Here is an 18,602-nt window from a genome sequence, read left to right on the forward strand (position 1 = left end):
CCAGCCTGTCGGGGAAAGGACTGTGCTTTAGGCCTACCCTGGGCCCTATAAGGCCGACGTACCTGAACCGGAAGGAACTGCAGCAGACGGGAGACATGCCGATTTGGCTGCCGCCAGCGTGGCTACAATTTTGTCCAGGTACGGACCAAAGAGAACTTCTCCATTAAAAGGCAACGCTTCCAAGCCCTTTTTGGAATCAGCGTCCGCCTTCCAAGATCGCAACCACAAGGTGCGACGAGCAGCTACAGCTGCAAAAGAAATCCGAGACGCCAGGGTACTAATATCCAAGGCCACTTCGTTGATATAAGTGGCCGAATCCCGGAGATTGCCGATCAACTCTGTCAGTTCAGCCGAACAGTTGGAATCGAAGGACGCCTCCAACGTATCAGCCCAGCGCTCCATAGCTCTGGCAACCCAGCAAATGGCCATAGCTGGCCTAGCTGCCCCCCCACAAGGGAATAAACGGACTTTAGGCAGATCTCCACCTCGCGATCCGTAGCATCCTTAAGGGAGGACATGGATGGCATGGGTAATGTGGCACTACGGACTAGGCGTGTCACATGAGAATCCACCTGTGGAGGGGATTCCCACTTAGAAAAAGAATTATCCGCGAACGGATAAGCCACCGCCAAACGCCTCTGCGGCTGGTATCGTTTGCCAGGCTGTTTCCACGCCTCCTCTAAATGGTCCACCAACTGACCCGAAAGAGGAAACACTGTGGCGTCACCTTTAATATCCTTAAAAAAGGCATATTTAGATTTGGACACCGGAGGAACTTCGTCCTCAATTACCAAAGCTGTGCGGACTGCCCGAATAAGTCCAGGAATATACACCTTGGACCTAGCGTCCGCCACCTTAGTTCGGAGAGGTTCCTGGTCGGAAAGATCCAGAATCTCCCCATCATCAGACGTCCCTTCGTCATCTTCATAAGGAGCAGACAGACGCCACCGGCCGCTTATGTGGCCGCAACACAGACTCCCCTTGTAACACATCCGACAAGCGCTGTACAGAACTAGTCAGGGAATTAACCCACGCAGGCTCCTGAGAGACCGGGGGAGGGGAAATAGGGAGACTGTGGGGTACCATCAATTGCCTCGGGAAACCCTGCATGGGTGACGACACCACTGATTGCTGGGACAATCCCATCTGTGAGAACGCGGGCTGTGGAGCTAACTGGCCCACCAAGGTTGTAAGCGCCTGAGCGAAACAAGCCCAGGGCGGCTCCTGTACCGGTGCTGTGACCGTAATTGGCCAAGCCAATAAAAAACACTGCCTGCATAGCCCCTCCGCGCTACCCTCCCCCTCCGCTATAGGTACTTTACACGTAGTACACTGAAGCTGGAGAGGAAAGTCACTCTCAGACATGATGGTAGAAAGTATGTGACCCCTCTCACCAATACGTTTAGTATAGCAAGAGACCACCCTGCAGCACTGCACCGCAAGGGCTTTAGCAGAAAGAACAGGGACAGTGATAAGGCTGACAGTCAGAAATTAAAAGTACAGGCAGCAGCGCTAGCACAGTCACATACAATGCACAGAAAAACAATATCCTGTACTATCAGCGCTGATACTCAACTACACAGACACAGGGGGTCATTCAGACCCGCTCGCGAGCAGCAGGACGCTCGCAAGCGGGTCAATGTTCCCCACTGCGCATGCGCACGACGGAGGGAGCTACGTTGTGCGCATGTGCGAGACCCGGCGAGCGACGGGCTCACCATAGCTCCGGGTCTCGCACCAAAGGGGGCGTGCTGTCGATGTTGATTGACAGCACGCCCCCTTTGGTTGGCGTGCCAGGGGCGTGCCTGCCAGACGGAGGCATTCCCATGGGAACGCCTACCGTCTCAAGCCGGCCCCACTGACATCAGTAGTGATGTCAGTGGGAGTGATTTTGGCTCTGATAGAGCCAAAATCACTCCAGGGCTTGCGGCAGCGAGACCCTACCGCAGGGTCTCCGTCGCAAGCCCGATGGTCGCGATGGTCAAGACCATCGCGACCATCATCATGGACGCTCGCTATAGCTGTGGGTGGTAACCCACAGCTATGCGAGCGTCCATGAGGACGCTCCAAAAAAAGGTAGGAGGGCCCTGATTCAGAACGAGCGCTCTGGTCAGAGCGTTCAGCTCTGAATCAGGCCCACAGAGTCTGGTAGGACACAGCGCTGCATACACAGACCTGACCACAGCAGAGGAGAGGTATGCGGGGGGACCCAGACTACGATGCCTCCAATCATAGGCTTCCAGCAGCGTTCACCATGCGTTGTAAAGATGGCCACCGAGGAGCATAGAGGAGGCTGGCCTGGGGGAGGAGCGCTGCCACAGGGCCAGTCGGCCTGTGCAGAGGGCTGTGTGCAGCGGGGGAGGCGCCGGCTGTGAGACAGGGAAGGCGCGCTCCCCTGGCATGCATTTAACCCCTGGGACGCCGCAGCGCTACCGCTCTGCCGCGGTCCGCTGTCCCAGGGGGGTAGTGGAAGCGCAGGTTAATACCTGGCTCCACGCTGCTGCCAGTCCCCAGGGAGCCCCCTGCCTTGGAACTTAGGACCATGTTAAGCAGGGTCCCACCGCAGGACCTCTGCTGCTTACCTGTAATCCCCCTTAAATCCGGCCATGACCCAGAACATCTGGGGTCACCGCTAGCTGTGACCCCAGATGCTTACCAGCATCCCCGGATCGGTACCGGCGGAGGTGTAGGGAAGACAGCATTGACGTCAGTACTGACAGTCCATGCTGTACTTCCAGATGTGCAGCCACAGCTGCAAAGAAGAAAACTTCAGGGGCTCTTCTAAGCCCCCCCTCTAGCAGGTGCATCCGACTCCGGCCGGGCACCACACGAAACTGAGATGCCTTGGCTTGGGGGCGGGGTATAGGAGGGGGACCCTAGTGCATCCTGGGAGGCTGAAAACTCAACTCTATGGTGCCCGATGCCTGACGTCATCACCTATACCCAAGGTATCCTGTGGATACCCTATGGACCCTGAAGTAGAAAATTATATATATATATATAGTGAGAGAGAGAGAATGCACGCACTCTTCAATACACCATATTCTTTATAAGGGCCCCATTTAACAATGACCTTTATAACCATCATATTTAGTCAAATTAAATTACTAACAACATTACTTACCCCTCTGGTGAGGTCCAGTGACGTCCCCCTCCTCGGCGGCATCCTCCGTTCTGTTGCTGGCAGCCTATTGCGTCATGTGCACGTGCGATGGCCAGTCTGCACATGCACATTACACTTTCAGCCATCGGAGACGGGAAGGCAATTGCTGGGTCCCCATTGCCGGCAATGGCAACAGTATTGCTCTCACCATGTGTTTGTGTGATAAGATTATTATACTGTGTGTGTAATGGTATTATAATATGTAAATTATGTGATAGTATTAATACAAAGTATGTGGGTTGTGGTGTGGTGCTATCAGTGTGAAGTGGTGAGGGCTATCAAGGTTATATAAACAGAATATTAATGTAATGTGTAGTTGATGGGGATAATAAGTAATGCTAGTTGGGGGAAGGAGGTCAGTTTTTAAATCAAGTTAGACTGATCTAGTGTTGGGCTAGTATGGGTAGGAAGTCCTAAAGTGTTCATCCTTCAAGGAGAAAGACCCCGCCCTTCCACAGATCCCTCCCCCATTAGGGCTGCTCCCTAAACTTTCCAGAGCTGTTTTTCCATCCCAATCTGCCCCTGCACAGGGAAGAACCGCTGCCAGAGACTGAACGTAACTGTGCGGCTTCCGTGTGAGAGTTAACGCTGATATTGTTACTGGAAGTATGTGCCAGCTCCTGTCACAGCAGCAGGCATAGTGAGAGGCTCCTGTGAGTATGCCATGTGTAAGCAGCGTAGGGCGACATCATTAGACGATACCCACACAGACGTCACCTGACAGCTGCAGCAGTAGCATGCAGGGTCGGCGAAACAAAGCAGGCAGGTCTGTGAGAGAGGGAGCAGTTGCCTGGATTGTACATGATTGGAGCAGTGTGTGCCAGTCCAGGTACATTGTGCTTGTGAACAGCGACTCACACACAAGTTAGGGCAATTGCGGTTCATGTAATTTCAATTAACTGAATCAGGGTTGGTGCTGCTTTGGAGGGGGGGGGGGGGAACAGTTTGCAATACAAGGGGGGGGTGGGGACAGTTTGCAGTGCAATACAAAGTGAGAGGGAGGAGAGATACCTCATAATACAAAACAAGGAGTAGAGCAGAGAATACCACATAAACCAAAATTGGGATGGGGTCAGGGCCGGGGCTACGCTGTGCTGCGCCCAGCGCCGTCATGTGTTGCCGCCCCTTCCCTCCTCCGCTCCCTCCCAGCTGAGCTTAAATATATCCCATAGCGCTGGGAAGGAGGTGGGCGTTTCCATCGCCCTCCGGAAACAGTAGCACTCCGGGAGACGGACCGGCTTGCCCGTGCCTGGAGCCGCTACTGGATGGGGTACTACATAAGACAACATGGGAGAGATGATACTAAAATATACAAAATGGAGGACAAATGGCATAAAGGGGCATTTGGATGAGTCATGTTGCATTAAAGATGCAAGTGTAAGGTGTCTGATGGCATAAAAGAGGCACATGAAGGGGTCTGGTAGCATAAAATGGGCATGTGGAGGATTCTGGTGGCGTAATATGAGCATTCGGGGGATGATGGCATATTAGGGGCAATGAACAATTACACATGCTCTAGAATTTACCTTTCTCCTGCAAGGCCCCAGGCAGTGTTGTGCACCTTCAAAAAGAAGAGTAATTTCACGTTGAAGGAGCGTGGCCTCACAGCACACAGGGTAACAGTAGAGCCATATAATACAGTGTTGCAGTAATCACCATATAATGCAGAGAGCATAACAGTCACCACCATTTAATACAATGATCAACACAATGACCACTGTTTTCTATTGCCATGCACAGGTAGAAAAGTTTGGGCCACTTGCATGCATTTGCCCACCCAGGATAAAAGTTGCCATCCAGCCCCTGCACTATCCCCTATTCAGCAAATTTCTCACATGTAACCTGGGCCAAGTTTTCTCTGTTTTTCAAACATGCTCCCTTCACACCAGCTTTTGGTAAGGGAGCTACTCTATTCATCAGCTTCTGACACACGCTCCCCTGCCCTGCAACTTTCTGTACACATGCCCCCTAAATCGTACCAGCATTCTCTCTCACCCCTGCAGTGCTAGCCTATGCTGTGCTGCCTGGAATGACGCTGGACACTGGCTGATGACGTCAGGGTCCTCTCGGGGAAGGGGATTTAGACATTACCGTGCTGCCTGCGTCAGGGCAGTAGAGAGCGCGGCACAGTAGTACCACGTGACTGCAGCAGCCATATGACCTAATCAAATAAGCAGCAAGGATCCAGCAGCTACTACCATATACAGCGGTTTCAAAGCTACTTCACTCCCAGCAGGTCCGGTCACATGTCTCTAAGTCATCACGGGGACTCTACCAATAGAACAGGAGAACTGCACCCAGGCAACCTCCGGCAAACAAACGCCCTCAGCTAGTTCTGCGATCACCAATTGGCCAGTCCTTTCCTGGCCGAGGCGAGTGATTGGTTGACGACGCTGCCCGTCTGGTAGTGCTGGTGAGTCACATGGTCCCCCCGCGCTCTCTCCGAAGAGTAGCTGCACTGGGTTCTCCGTCCTATCGCTTCTTGCCAGTCACAGTGAGTGTAGCTGCTGCTCAGTGCTGCTGAGTCAAAGTGGTGGGAGCTGCTGGTGGCAGGCGGTGCTGCAGGGAGACACCGGCCTCCTTTGTGCTGCTTACAGCTAGAGCTACTCTGCTGCATTATGCCAGTCTAGTGTAGTTCTAGGCGGCTTTGTTGCTGTGTGAGCCAGCCAGGAGATCACAGGACATGCAAACTTCTTACACGATCACTCTGCATAACATGTAAGGTGAGTAATGGCCCTGGCAGTCTCCTCTGCTAGTGTGTGTTTGTGCAGCACCATTTGCCATATTAATTGTGATGCCGGTTATTTTTCTCCTTTGGGTTACAGCACTCACACATTCATGCCTCCTTTATGTTTAACAATAAATTTATTTACTTAGCTCTGTTCTCTAATATGCCTTAGGGTGCTTTGTCCTGGGTCCTATACTCAAGAGAGTACAATAACTAAAGTAATAGTTGTATAACAAAATGTTGAACAAACAGGACATCTAGATTCCAAATTATTTTCCTACAGATTAAAGTATAACCAACTTCTCTGGTTATTCCGGCACACACGGTAATTACATGCTTGACTAGAAAGAAATATCTATTAATGATGTGTCACAAACATTTGGCGGAATTCAATTGTTTTCGCGGCCCCCATCTCCCATCTGAAGTGACAGGAGTTCGCGGGCCTCTACGCAATTGTTCCAGATTTTCGTGCTGATCGCGCCCAAAGTGGTCGGGTTTAGCCGCTTAATCAGCTAAACCCGACCAAAGTGCTGGGCGCGATCGCAAAAAGTGATGTTTGGGCGCCCAAACATGTCACTTTTCGCACATTTCAGCTCTCACCCCCCTGGGGCTGCAAGCTGAAATGTAGCACTGGCAGCTGATCGTGCCCGACAGGAGCAAGAATTGAATAGCTCCGTCGGGCGCGATGGGGGCAGGAATCAATAGAATTCTGCCCATTGTCCACGCTCTTTCTATGTCTGTGTGTGTGTGTATATATATATATATATATATATATATATATATATATATAAGTCCAACCAGGCGGCACTCAATAAAAAATTCACTGAACACAGGATTTTTCATTTATTGAGTGCCGCCTGGTTGGACTTATGGTTTGGGCTGACACATGTCGGCACCATTGTGGAGGGCACCTACGCATTTACATTATCTTGGGACGGCCATCCTGAGCCGTTAATATATATATATATATATATATATATATATATATATATATATATATATTATTATTAGATTTTTATTAGATTTTTTTTTTTTTTTAATAAACATTGTATATAATGTTGCAAATTACCTAGGTGTTTTGTAGCCTGGACTGGCAGTGTGGACTATAAATCTCTGATTTCCCTCATTCTTTTGTAGTGATTGGTTTATGCAGATGTGGAAATGTATCTGTCACACTAACGTAACCTCCCAGCCTGTGTGTGTGGTTTACTGTGATCCATGTCTTGGTGTCTGGTCTTAAGCGAACAATCGGTTACAGTTATTTCAACACTCAGTCACACTATGATTGCATTAGTCATGTGTCTGTGAGCCATCGCTTACTGCTTTACATCGGGTTACATACATAGTGCTTGATGTTCAAACAAATGTGTCTGTAGGATATTGTACAGAGAAACTTTATTTTATACTTCCTATTCGTTGTTGCAAAGTGTCCCTACTTACCAGGGCTTGGTCCAACACTTGAGGGGAGATGTGTCAAACTTTAGAGAGCGAGAGAATTTATCTAGCACAATTTATAAAATGACAGTGTGGATGCTATGGGCAACTTCTACATTGTATCTCTCTCTAAGGTTTGATACATTTTCCCCCATGGTTTTTTTAATTTTTTGAGTTGTTGAAGGGCATGTAATCCCTTGTGGCCACATTGTGCCAAGTATGTAAAAAATAATTATCCCTCCTAGCAGATGAAAATTACATATTGTTTATAGAGGGCATGTAAAGAGATTTCAGCTTTGTGTTCTCCTTGTTCTACATGTACTGTTAAGGTAGTATGTAATAGTTAAGGCACACATCCACAAGACGATAGGAAAAGACTGCACGATTACGACATTGTAATCGTGCAGTCATTTGTCTGTCTGTGATGTGCCTGCACTGAATGAGCAGTCGTTCAGTGCAGGCACATCAATCATCTGCAAACATATTGAAGCTGACGATATCGTTAGGTTGTGCAACATATTTATACGATGATCGATGTCTAAACTACCAGTGGGAGCTTGCATCGCTGGTCATTTTAGACATTTTTTAAACAATCTGCAAACGATTATCGAACGATAATATTGTTTTCTACTTCAGGGTCCATAGGGTATCCACAGGATACCTTGGGGTATAGGTGATGACGTCAGTCTTCAGGCACCACAGAGTTAAAGTTTTCAGCCTCCCAGGGTGCATCTGGGTCCCTCTCCTATACCCCGCCCCCGGGCCAAGGCATCTCAGTTTCGTCGGTGCCTGGCCGGAGTCGGAGGCACTGTGCAGAGGGGGGCTATGAAGAGCCCCTGAAGTTTCTTTTAAAGGCAGCGCTGGCTGCACATCTGGGAGTACAGCATGGACAGTCAGTACTGACGTCCATGCCGTCTCCCCTACACCCCGCCGGTACCAGAACGCCGGTACTGATCCGGGGATGCTGGTAGACATCTGGAGTCACGGCTAGCGGTGTCCCCAGATGTTTTGGACCATGGCCGGATCCAAGGGGATGCAGGTAAGCAGCGGGGTCCCGCGGTGGGTCCCCGCTGGTCACATGGTCCTGAGTCCCCAGGCAGGGGGCTCCCTGGGGACTGGCTGCAGCGTGGAGCCAGGCGACCAACCTGCGCTTCCACTACCCCCTGGGACAGCGGGCCGCTGCTGAGCGGCATGCGCTGCGGCGTCCCAGGGGTTAAATGCATGCCAGGGGAGCGCGCTTTCCCTGTCTCACAGCCGGCGCCTCCCCTGCTGCACACAGCCTCTCTGCTCTGCCTGATTGGCCACAGTGTGTCAGCTGTCCTCCCCAGGCCGGCCTCCTTCATCTTCTGCTCCTCGGTGGCCATCTTTAAAGCATGGTGAACACTGCTGGAAGCCTGTGAGCGGTGGCATTGCGGTCTGGGTCCCCCAGCATACCTCTCCTCTGTTTGTCACAGGTCAGTGTATGCAGCGCTGAGTCCTACCAGCCTGAGGGTCTGAGTAGTTGAGAATCAGCGCTAATAGTGCAGGGATTTGTTTCTTCTGCATTGTATGTGACTGAACTGCTAGCCTGCTGTCTGTACTTTCACTTTCTACTGTCAGCTTTATTACTGTCCCTGATCTTGCTCTGCTCAAAGCCCTTGCGGTGCGCGGTGTGCAGGGTGTTATTCACACTATACCAATACGTATAGGTGTGAGTGTCACATACTTACCATCATGTCTGAGACTGATTTTCCTCTCCAGCTCATGTGTACTAAATGTAAGGTACCAATAGCGGAGGGGGAGGGTAACGCGGAGCGGTTATGTCCCCAGTGCCTGGCACTGTCACGGCCGATTATGGTCACGGTCCCGGTACAGGAACCTCCCTGGGCTTGTTTCGCTAAGGCGCTTACAACCCTTGTGGGCCAGCTAGCTCCGCCACCTGCGTTTACCCAGACGGGTTTGTCCCAGCAGTCAGTGGTGTCGTCACCCATGTGGGAGTTCCCGAGACAATTGATGGTACCCCACAGTCTCCCTGTCCCTTCCCAGGTTTCTCCGGAGCCTGCGTGGGTTAATACTCTTAACTACATCGGTTCAGCAATTGTCCGATGTTTTACAGGGGGAGTCTGTGTTGCGGCCTCATAACGGCCGGTGGCGTCTTTATCTGCTCCTTATGGGGATGACAATGAGACGTCAGATCATGGGGAGATTCTGGATCTATCTGACCAAGAACCTCTCCGTACCAAAGAGCCGGACGCTAAGTCCAAGGTGTATATCCCTGGTCTTATTCGAGCGGTCCGCTCGGCTTTAGTTATTGAGGATATTGATCCTTTGGTGGCCACATTCATATATGCCTTTTTAAGGATATTAAGGGTGAGGCTACGGTTTTCCCTCTTTCTGATCAATTAGTGGATCATTTAGAGGAGGCGTGGAAAAATCCAGGTAAACGGTTTCAGCCCCAGAGACGCTTAGCCGTGGCTTATCCGTTTGCGGTCAATTATTTTTCTAAGCGGGAATCCCCTACGCAAGTGGATTCACATGTCACACGCCTAGTCAAAAGTGCCACGTTGCCTATGCCTTCGATGTCATCCTTGAAGGATGTCACTGACCGCAAGGTGGAGATCTGCCTCAAATCCGTTTATTCCCTTGCAGGGAAGCATCCAGACCGGCTCTGGCCGTGTGTTGGGTAGCCAGAGCTATGGAGCGCTGGGCGGATAATTTGGAGGCGTCTTTGGACTCTGACTGTTCGGCTGAACAGACCGAGTTGGTGGGCAATCTCCGAGACTCGGCCACTTACATTAATGAAGCGGCTTTAGATATTTGTATGCTCACCTCTAGGATCTCCTCTGCAGCTGTGGCTGCTCGTCGCACCTTATGGTTGCGTTCTTGGAAAGCGGACGCGGATTCCAAAAAGGGATTAGAAGGTCTGGACAGGTACTATTTGGTCCAGATCTGGACAAAATTGTAGTTACGTTGGCAGCAGCAAAATCTGCATGTCTTCTGACTGCTACGATTCCTTCTAGTGCTGGTGGGTCGTCCTTTTGGCCTCACAGGGCCCAAGGTAGGCCTAAAGTACAGTCCTTTCCACGGCAGGCTGGGGCCAAGAAATTGTCCAAGCCCAAGAAACAGGTCTGGAGTACCAGACGTCCGGCTCCTAGGTCAGATAACAAACCTGCGGCCTGACGGTCCAGGCCTCCTTTTGGGGGACCCCAAAGTGGGGTGCGCCTGCTTCAGTTCGCCCGGTGCTGGTCGCAGTGCATGTTCCAATTTCCCAGAGGGGCCTGGGTTTCTATTCCATTCTATTTTTGGTGCAGAAACCCAATGGGTCTTACCGTTCAATACTAAACCTAAAGGCCCTCAGCAAGTCCTTGAGGGTGCCTCTGTTTCGGATGGAGACCCTGCGGTCCATTATTCTGGCACTGGAACCTGGGGACTACATGGTGTCATTGGACATCCAGGACGCTTACCTGCATGTCCCTATTCTTTTGCGCCATCAGCAGTTCCTCAAATTGGCAATCTGCAACGAACATTTCCAGTTCCGGGCACTGCCTTTTGGCCTGGTGACTGCTCCACGGGTATTCACCAAGGTCATGGCGTCTCTCCTGCGGACGCAGGGAGTCCGACTGTTGCCTTATCTGGACAACCTCCTGTTGATAGCGGGGTCTCCAGAGCTTCTTTTACACCATCTGGATCTGACGATTGCGGTACTGCAACGTCACGGCTGGTTGACAAACTGGCAGAGGTCCACTCTCACCCCGTCTCAGAGGATCCTGCACCTCGGGGCCTTATTGGACTCCAGGCAGCAGTGGATCTTTGTGACGGAGGCAAAGATCCTTGCTTTGTAGTTGAGGGTGCGCAGTTGTCTGCAGTGTCGTCGAGTGTCGATACACTTGGCAAAGAGGTTATTGGGCTCAATGGTGTCGGTATTGTCACTCCAAACCTCTGCTGCTATTGATCCGGTCCAGATGGAATGGATTGCCTCAGTGTCTCAAGTCCCAGACGATGGGGCTCACTCCGGATGTTCGCCTGTCTCTAACCTGGTGTTTGTAGACGACCCACCTCAACAAGGGTCGCCCGTTCTGGGTGGCGAACTGGGTCTTGTTAACAACGGACGCCAGTCTCCGGTGCTGGGGAGCTGTCACGGGTCCACACTTGTTTCAGGGCAGGTGGACTCGGGCGGTAGCGGGGCTTCCAATAAACATTTTGGAGCTCCATGCGGTGTCAAGAGCTCTCCAGCGGGCACAGCCGGTTCTCCAGGGTCCCGTCGGACAACGCCACCACGGTGGCCTATTTAAACCAGCAAGGAGGAATCGGGAGAGTGGTCTTTATACCAGGACGTCTTTCGGAGTCTGGTGGACAAGTGGGGTCTTCCAGAGATAGACCTCATGGCGTCCCGGCACAACAACAAGTTGCCGGTGTACGGGTCTCGAACATGAGACGAAAAGGCGTCTCTGGTGTATGCCCTGTCCGTCTAGTAGACGTTCCAGTTTGCCTACCTTTTCTCTCCGTTTTCCCTTCTTCCGCGGGTATTACGGAAATTCAAATCAAGAAGGAGGTACGCTACTGTTGATAGCTTCCGAGTGGCCCAGACGGCACTGGTTCTCCGACCTCTAGAGTCTGTCAGTAGACGTTCCTCTGAGGTTACCATTACGACCGAATCTGCTGTCATAGGGTCCTTGTCTTCACCCGGACCTGACTCGGTGTGGCTGTTGAAACGGTCATGCTAAGGTCCAGAGGGTTTTTCTAGCTCCATGGTGCAAACCATACTAAGAGCTCGTAAACCTTCCTCGGCAAGAATCTACCATCGTGTGTGGCATACTTTCTTCCGGTGGTGTAGACCTAGAGGGTATTCCCTTAGGGAGTTCCGCCTGTCTAGGGTGTTGGCTTTCCCACAGGCTGGACTGGATCATGGGCTTCGCCTGGCTTCTCTGAAAGTGCAGGTGTCTGCCCTGTCAGTCTGGTTTCATCGTAGGATTGCTGCGCTCTCTGATGTGCACACCTTTATGCGAGGTGTTCTTCGCATTCAGCCACCTTTTGTTCCACCGGTGGCGCCTTGGAATTGGGCTGTGGTCCTGAGAGTTCTCTAGGGGCCGCCGTTTGAACCACTGGACTCAGTGGACTTTAAATGGCTTACAGCTGAAACCATATTCCTTCTGGCCATTGCCTCGGCCAGACGGATTTCGGATTCAGGGGTTCTCTCTTGTAGACCCCCTTTTCTGATTTTTCATAGGAATAGGGCGGTGCTTCGCACTTGTCCGGGATTCCTTCCCGAAGTGGTATCCAGTTTTCACATCAATGAAGAAATTGTTGTGCCGGCTTTCAATTCACCTGGACTTTCAGTGGGTGACGCCACTTGGGATGTTGTGCGGGCATTGAGAATTTATGTTGACCGCACTTCTTCTTTTAGGAAGTCGGACGCCTTGTTTGTCCTCTATGGCTTCCGTAAAAAGGGTTGGCCTGCTTCAAAGTAGACTTTGGCAGGCTGTATTCGTATGGCAATTTCAGAAGCTTATCATCATGAAGGTCTTCCAGTTCCCTCCTTGGTGAGGGCTCATTCCACTAGGTCTGTGGGTCCTTCATTTGCAGCTAGACGTGGTCCCTCTGCAGTTCAGATCTGCAAGGCTGCTACGTAGTCTTCTGTCAATACCTTTGTGAGGTATTACGCTTTTGACATCTTTGCCTCTCAGGATGCTTCCTTCGGGCAGCGGATTCTCCTCTCAGCACAGGAGCGTCCCCACCCTTAAAGGATACTGCTTTGGGACATCCCCAAGGTATCCTGTGGATACCCTATGGACCCTGAAGTAGAAAATATGAGATATGGTAAGAACTTACCCTTGTTATCTCTATTTCTACGAAGTCCATAGGGTTCCACAGGACTCCCGCCCTGTCGCACCTGTACTGCAGATGGGCTTTATTCTGGTCACCGGTTTTTCCGTCTCCCTATGGTGAGAATGTGATTCCTGTGAGTGTCCAGATTTTCTTTTTTTCTTCTCTTTCTTTCTTCTCCTCCTCCGGCCTATGGCTTGTGACGTAACTGAGATGCCTTGGCCCGGGGGCGGGGTATAGGAGAGGGACCCAGATGCACCCTGGGAGGCTGAAAACTTTAACTCTGTGGTGCCTGAAGACTGACGTCATCACCTATACCCCAAGGTATCCTGTGGAACCCTATGGACTTCGTAGAAATAGAGATAACAAGGGTAAGTTCTTACCATATCTCATATTATCGTTCAATTTAATCGTCTAGTGGATTTGTGCCTTTAGATTTACCATTTGGCCATGAGAAACCTATTAAAAAGTTTTTTAACAATAACAAAACTTTGAAGGTTTTCTGGAAGGGAAAAGCAGCATGCCAGCAGGGGGGGGGGGGTCTTGTCACTCCCACCTCACATCTTTTGTCTACTATCATGTCCCCCCTTTTCCAACAGTGTTGTTATCACCCCCAGACCTTAGGACCAGGAGCATCACAGTTGCCCAGCAACATGTGGTCTCCTTCCCATAGAATTTACTACCCCCAGTAGTTACGCCCATGTAATGATCTCATGAGTACAGTTCAATATCTAATGAAGAGTTTCTAAACTAAATCTTGGAGCAATTTTACTTCCAGTTTTCCTGAAAAACAACCTTACAGTGACATCTGTATGATCCTTTCACTACTGACCTTTGCATTTCCTGGTAAATTATTTATCTTTAAAATATTTGTATGTTTGTATACTTTGCTGCTTTACAAGAACAAGCATGCCATAAACTAAAGGGCTAAAGGTTGGGTTTTATTGCTTTTGTGCTAGGTAGCGTCTATTATCATTTCAGCAGTAATTGCCTTATGGCAAGGTCACAAACATATATCTTAGCAGACTTTATAAGCTTAATCTGCATTTACTTTCTCATTTTTACTAGTGATATTAATTTGTCGCTTTGTGTAGACTTTAGGTCCATTTTAATGAATGGGTGGACGGTGGTTACATTTATGCTTCTTACCCTCTGGTGTGTGTTGTACTAGTCTTTATATGTGAATGGTTTGGGGAAGCATACACCTGCTAAACGTGAGTAAAAAATAGAATTGTGTTTGCATTCGACATGCGTATTTTTTTCCCAGTGGATATAAGGTCCTTGTCTATTCTTAGACTAACCCAGTGGTTCCCAAACTGTGCGCCGGGGTGCCACAGGATGCTGGTCCAGCACCAAATCAAATTAATTATGGTCAGTGTAATGGACAAACAGAAGCACAACCTGTCCCCATCACATAACTGAACCTAAGGATGACCGCTAATCACAATTTACTTCACTTTATTACATTTTTTCTGAATATCTCAATAACAAGCTTTTGGCTTAGGGGGTGCAGTGAAAACAATGCTGATAATCTAGGGTGCCGTGGTTCAAGAAAGTTTGGGAACCACTGGTGACTAACCTTTTATCTGTATTATTTTTATTATATGTATGTTATTATATTGCTACATATGTAAGTCACCATTATAGTAACATTTTAAGTTGTATAATTGTTTTTTTTCTTGTTTTTTTTTTTTGGTCCCCAGTAGAAAAGTCCATCTACATGCAAATAGCTACCGGTATTACAGAAGTTACAACTCTGGAGAGTTCTGGATTATGACTTTTGCTAGAGAACGAATCTGAGCAGAAATCTTTTGTTTCATCATTTTCATTTTATTCAAAAGTATTTTAACCTGTCCAGAATACTGAAATATGCCTTCAATGAAAATATATCGGACAGAATAAATTGATTTTCTTTCATATTTCCTTGTATGATTGTCATACTATTTGCCTTTATGCATCACCAAGCCAAGTTTTATGCACTTGTGCTATTGTGCTACATTGATTGTATAATAAAACCAAAGCTGGTGCCCTATACACCAGCAACATAAAATGTCTGTGGAATACCAGCAGGCATCGGAGACCCTCCTTCATGGAGAATTTGGAGTCTACCCATCCAAAGGTATTCGCTATGCACTAAGCCTGACCCACACAGGACTCCACATCCAGAGACTGGTGCCCAAACCTGAGGATGACCAGCGGACAGTGCTACCCATCCTTGACATGGTGGGTTGTCACACTCTGCGTAGTCGTGGCTCAAATGAAGTTTTTGCCTATTTTTCAATTTATTCCTATCCGCTGAAGAAAAAGAAGGTTGCTATGGGCTCTACACGCACACGCCAAAGGTTGGTTCGCACTTTTAGGGTGGATAAAACCTCAGATTATGAGCAGAACCAAGCCATTGCTGAAAAGTGGGCGAAATCAATAAAGTGTCTGATTCAACAATTACCAATCTCCAGTGAAACGGGTAAGGGACCAGTCTGAAAATAAAATGAAAGGTTTTTTTTATATCTGTACAGTCCACAACTAGAATGTAGTATGTGTTTATCATTGTATTTCCAGTACATGTAATTCTAGTTCTTAACACAGGGGTTCCCAAACTCTGTCATCAAGGCATCCTAATAGTCCAGGTTTTAAAGATATCCATGGTTGTGGATAGATGACATAAGCATACTGACTCACCTGTGCCTAAGTATGGATATCTTGAAAACCATGGACTGTTAGGGTGCCTTGAGGGCCGAGTTAGCCTAAGTCTCAGACACTCTGTAATGTACATACGTGTCCACAAAACAATGACGAGTAACTTATATCTGAGTATAATTATTCTTTTATTATGTTTATAAATGTTCCTCTCAATCGGACTTATGGCCCAGCTAACTGGTGTCTGTAAAAGCCAGCCCACTCTTGAGATGTGGCCATGAAGACACAGAAAAATATATTATGTGGAATACCCCTTTAGTAATGCTTGACGGTCAGTTAAGATATAATTAATATACCACATTACTGCTGAATAGAATAAAAAATGCAGAAATCTGGCAAAAGTTTAAACATTGTTGAATGGAGAAAGCCTGGACTCTAGGGTCACCCGCGGTTACTTGTGCTGTTCCAGCCTGGGCTGCAGGCAATCCTTGGGCCGTGGGAAATGTTGAATCAGCCAATGTGTGGATCATGGTGGCCATTGATGTCAGCTCTTGCTCCCAGCCCAGAGCTTGGATCACAGCCCAGGGCTTGCATTCTTGTTTTTGAGAAGAGAGAGATTCTGAGTATGCAGACATGCACAGCTAATAACAGTATAGTTTCTTAAGTTCATCTAGTTTGCTGTGCCAAGAACTAGCCTCACTGTTCTACTGTTCTTTCTGTTTGTAATTAGAACTGGCTGTAAAATAAAAGGAATATATATGTATAAAATCCCTGCTTACAACCTGAAGAGGTCTATGTTCAAATGCACTGGTTGCCTGGCTTATAACAGAGCTTTAACTGTAGATCTTAAAATACTTGTCTGCCTCATCACCATTTTACCTAAATGTAATCATCTAAATATTGATTGTCTAACTTTTGTCCATGTTGAAGTTATGTCCCTGTCGACATATAGACCATGTCCCTGTCAACATTTGGGTGTCCAAGTTTTAACTGTCTAAGAAATGTACCGTAACTAACCCCTATATGATTCATTAAATATGGTTGGTTAGCTCTGGTTGATAACTGGAGCCCATAGTGTCCTCTATGTATCAATGCAGCATAACCCCTTTAGTGCTCGCTAAAGGGGTTATGACTTCCTATCAAGATTTAACAAACTGCGATAATCTAAGATTAACGCTGTTTGTCACAGCATCGCTCTTGCCATCTTGGCGAGAGCGATGCGGCCCCCATTGCCGGCAGTGGGGTACCCGGCGCTGCCTTTCCGGCTTCAGCAAAGCCTTCCAGGCACTGCCGAATCCCCGAGTCATGCACATGCGCAGATGGACCGTCGCGCATGCGCATTACCCAAGACCCCCGTCGTTGGCAGCGTTTGGTTACACTGGACCTTGCTGGAGGGGTAAGTATTGGTAAATACCAGTGGTTTTTTCATTTGTATCACAGTGATACAGGGCCTACAGTGGGGCAAAAAAGTATTTGGACAGCCACCGATTGTGCAAGTTGTTGCACTTTAAAAGATGAGAGAGGTCTGTAATTTCCATCATTGGTACACTTCAACTGTGAGAGACAGAATCAGAACAAAAAATTCTGGAAATCGCATTGTATGATTTTTAAACAATTTATTTGTATATTCTTTCTGAAAAAAAATATTTGGACAATTAAAAAGTTTAACTCAATACTTTGAAAAGGAAGGTAAAAGCTGGGTAAGGCGCGCTCTCTATATGGTGGGGCAGTGTGTAAAGTTCTTGGGTAAGAGTGATCTGTATGATAGAGAGACGTAGACGGTGGTGTTGGGTCAAGGTAATTTTATTGGTTTAAGGTAGGTAGGCACAATGCTACTAGAGGGTAATTGACCCAGGAGCAGTGGAGGGAAGAGCAGGATGGGTGCACGGGGGGGAAGGTGGGTAGACCCTTTTAGGGGGCTCCTTTTCCGTGCAGTTCTGGACCAGCACGTTGTCCCTGCTGGACCTTTGGTCGACAGTCTTAACGCCCGGCACAGTGTAGGTGGAAGTCTGGTAAGGATAGATGATGTGGCGGCGTCCCGCAATTTGTACAACTTACCTACCGGTAGGTGCCTGTGTAGGCGTTGCGATTTGGGGGTGGTGGTCGGCAGTCTCTGATGGTATACAGCGTCAGGTTAGATGGCCGTTCTTGTTGTGCTGCAGCTACTGGTGCGGCTGTGCCCCGTGATGGTGGCACAGTTGGTCTTGTTTGCGCTGGCAGGGTGGGTCAGCGTGGTGGATGGAGCCTGGCTGGATGCGCAGGCTGCGGCAGGTCGGCGTCTCCGTGTTTGGGATGCGGGCCGGTACCTGCGTGTGTGCCACGTCGTGCAGCGGGACGGCCGGGTGAGGCTGTTCGGATGAGGGATGCCGTGTGTGTGCAGTGATCGCCGGCTCCTCGTGGTTCCTGCGGCTGTTGGCGCCCAGTGTGGGGCGGGGGCGGGGAGGCTGAGAGCCGGGCGTGTCACGGTCACAAGGCGGGGGTGCCGCTCGCCGGAGGTGCTGGCAGCTCCTTGTGATCAGCGGTCGCTGGGACAGCAGGGGGGTTCTTCAGCAGGAAAGAAGGTTTCCAGGACGTGATGGTGGGCGTGTGTCCCCAACGCGTTTCGGCTGTGCCTTAATCATGGAGGTTACTGTTACATGGTGCAGCAGTGTTTTAAAGGTTGGTGTGGAGGTGGGTGTGTACGGAATTGGCCAATGGGGGGGGGAGGTGTGTGTGCACTGGGCGTGGTCAGGAGTTGATGGCAATCTGGAGGTGTTCTGTTGTTGGAGGCCAATGGGATATTGCCGGATGGAAAAGGGTAATGACAGGTGTGTGGGCGGGCTTAATGACGAGTGTGCA

At 49.2% G+C, this 18,602-nt stretch overlaps 1 protein-coding gene and 1 long non-coding RNA gene across 8 annotated transcripts in view; one reads left to right on the forward strand and one right to left on the reverse strand.

Moving 5' to 3' along the window:
* LOC148508419 (uncharacterized) overlaps positions 1-5,210 on the reverse strand; it is a 34,130-nt gene extending 28,920 nt beyond the window's left edge. The window contains exons 1-2 of the long non-coding RNA XR_015869584.1: positions 5,159-5,210; positions 4,690-4,724 (exon numbers count right to left, since the gene is read on the reverse strand). This is a non-coding gene — a long non-coding RNA (uncharacterized LOC148508419). The remainder of the gene's footprint in view (positions 1-4,689; positions 4,725-5,158) is intronic.
* A 143-nt stretch (positions 5,211-5,353) lies between these two features.
* The window catches only part of SPHK2 (sphingosine kinase 2), a 32,651-nt gene continuing 19,402 nt past the window's right edge, over positions 5,354-18,602 (forward strand). The window contains exons 1-2 of one of the 7 annotated variants that reach the window (XM_088444538.1): positions 5,354-5,576; positions 14,831-15,591. In XM_088444538.1, the coding sequence (XP_088300664.1) occupies positions 15,177-15,591 (415 nt within the window). In that variant the 5' untranslated portion in view covers positions 5,354-5,576; positions 14,831-15,176. The other 6 variants (XM_088444537.1, XM_088444539.1, XM_088444533.1 and 3 more) reach the window with 6 other exon arrangements.

The sequence above is a fragment of the Taudactylus pleione genome, unplaced genomic scaffold (genome assembly GCF_031769625.1).
Source record: "Taudactylus pleione unplaced genomic scaffold, aTauple2 ptg000366l, whole genome shotgun sequence".
NCBI lineage: Eukaryota > Metazoa > Chordata > Amphibia > Anura > Myobatrachidae > Taudactylus > Taudactylus pleione.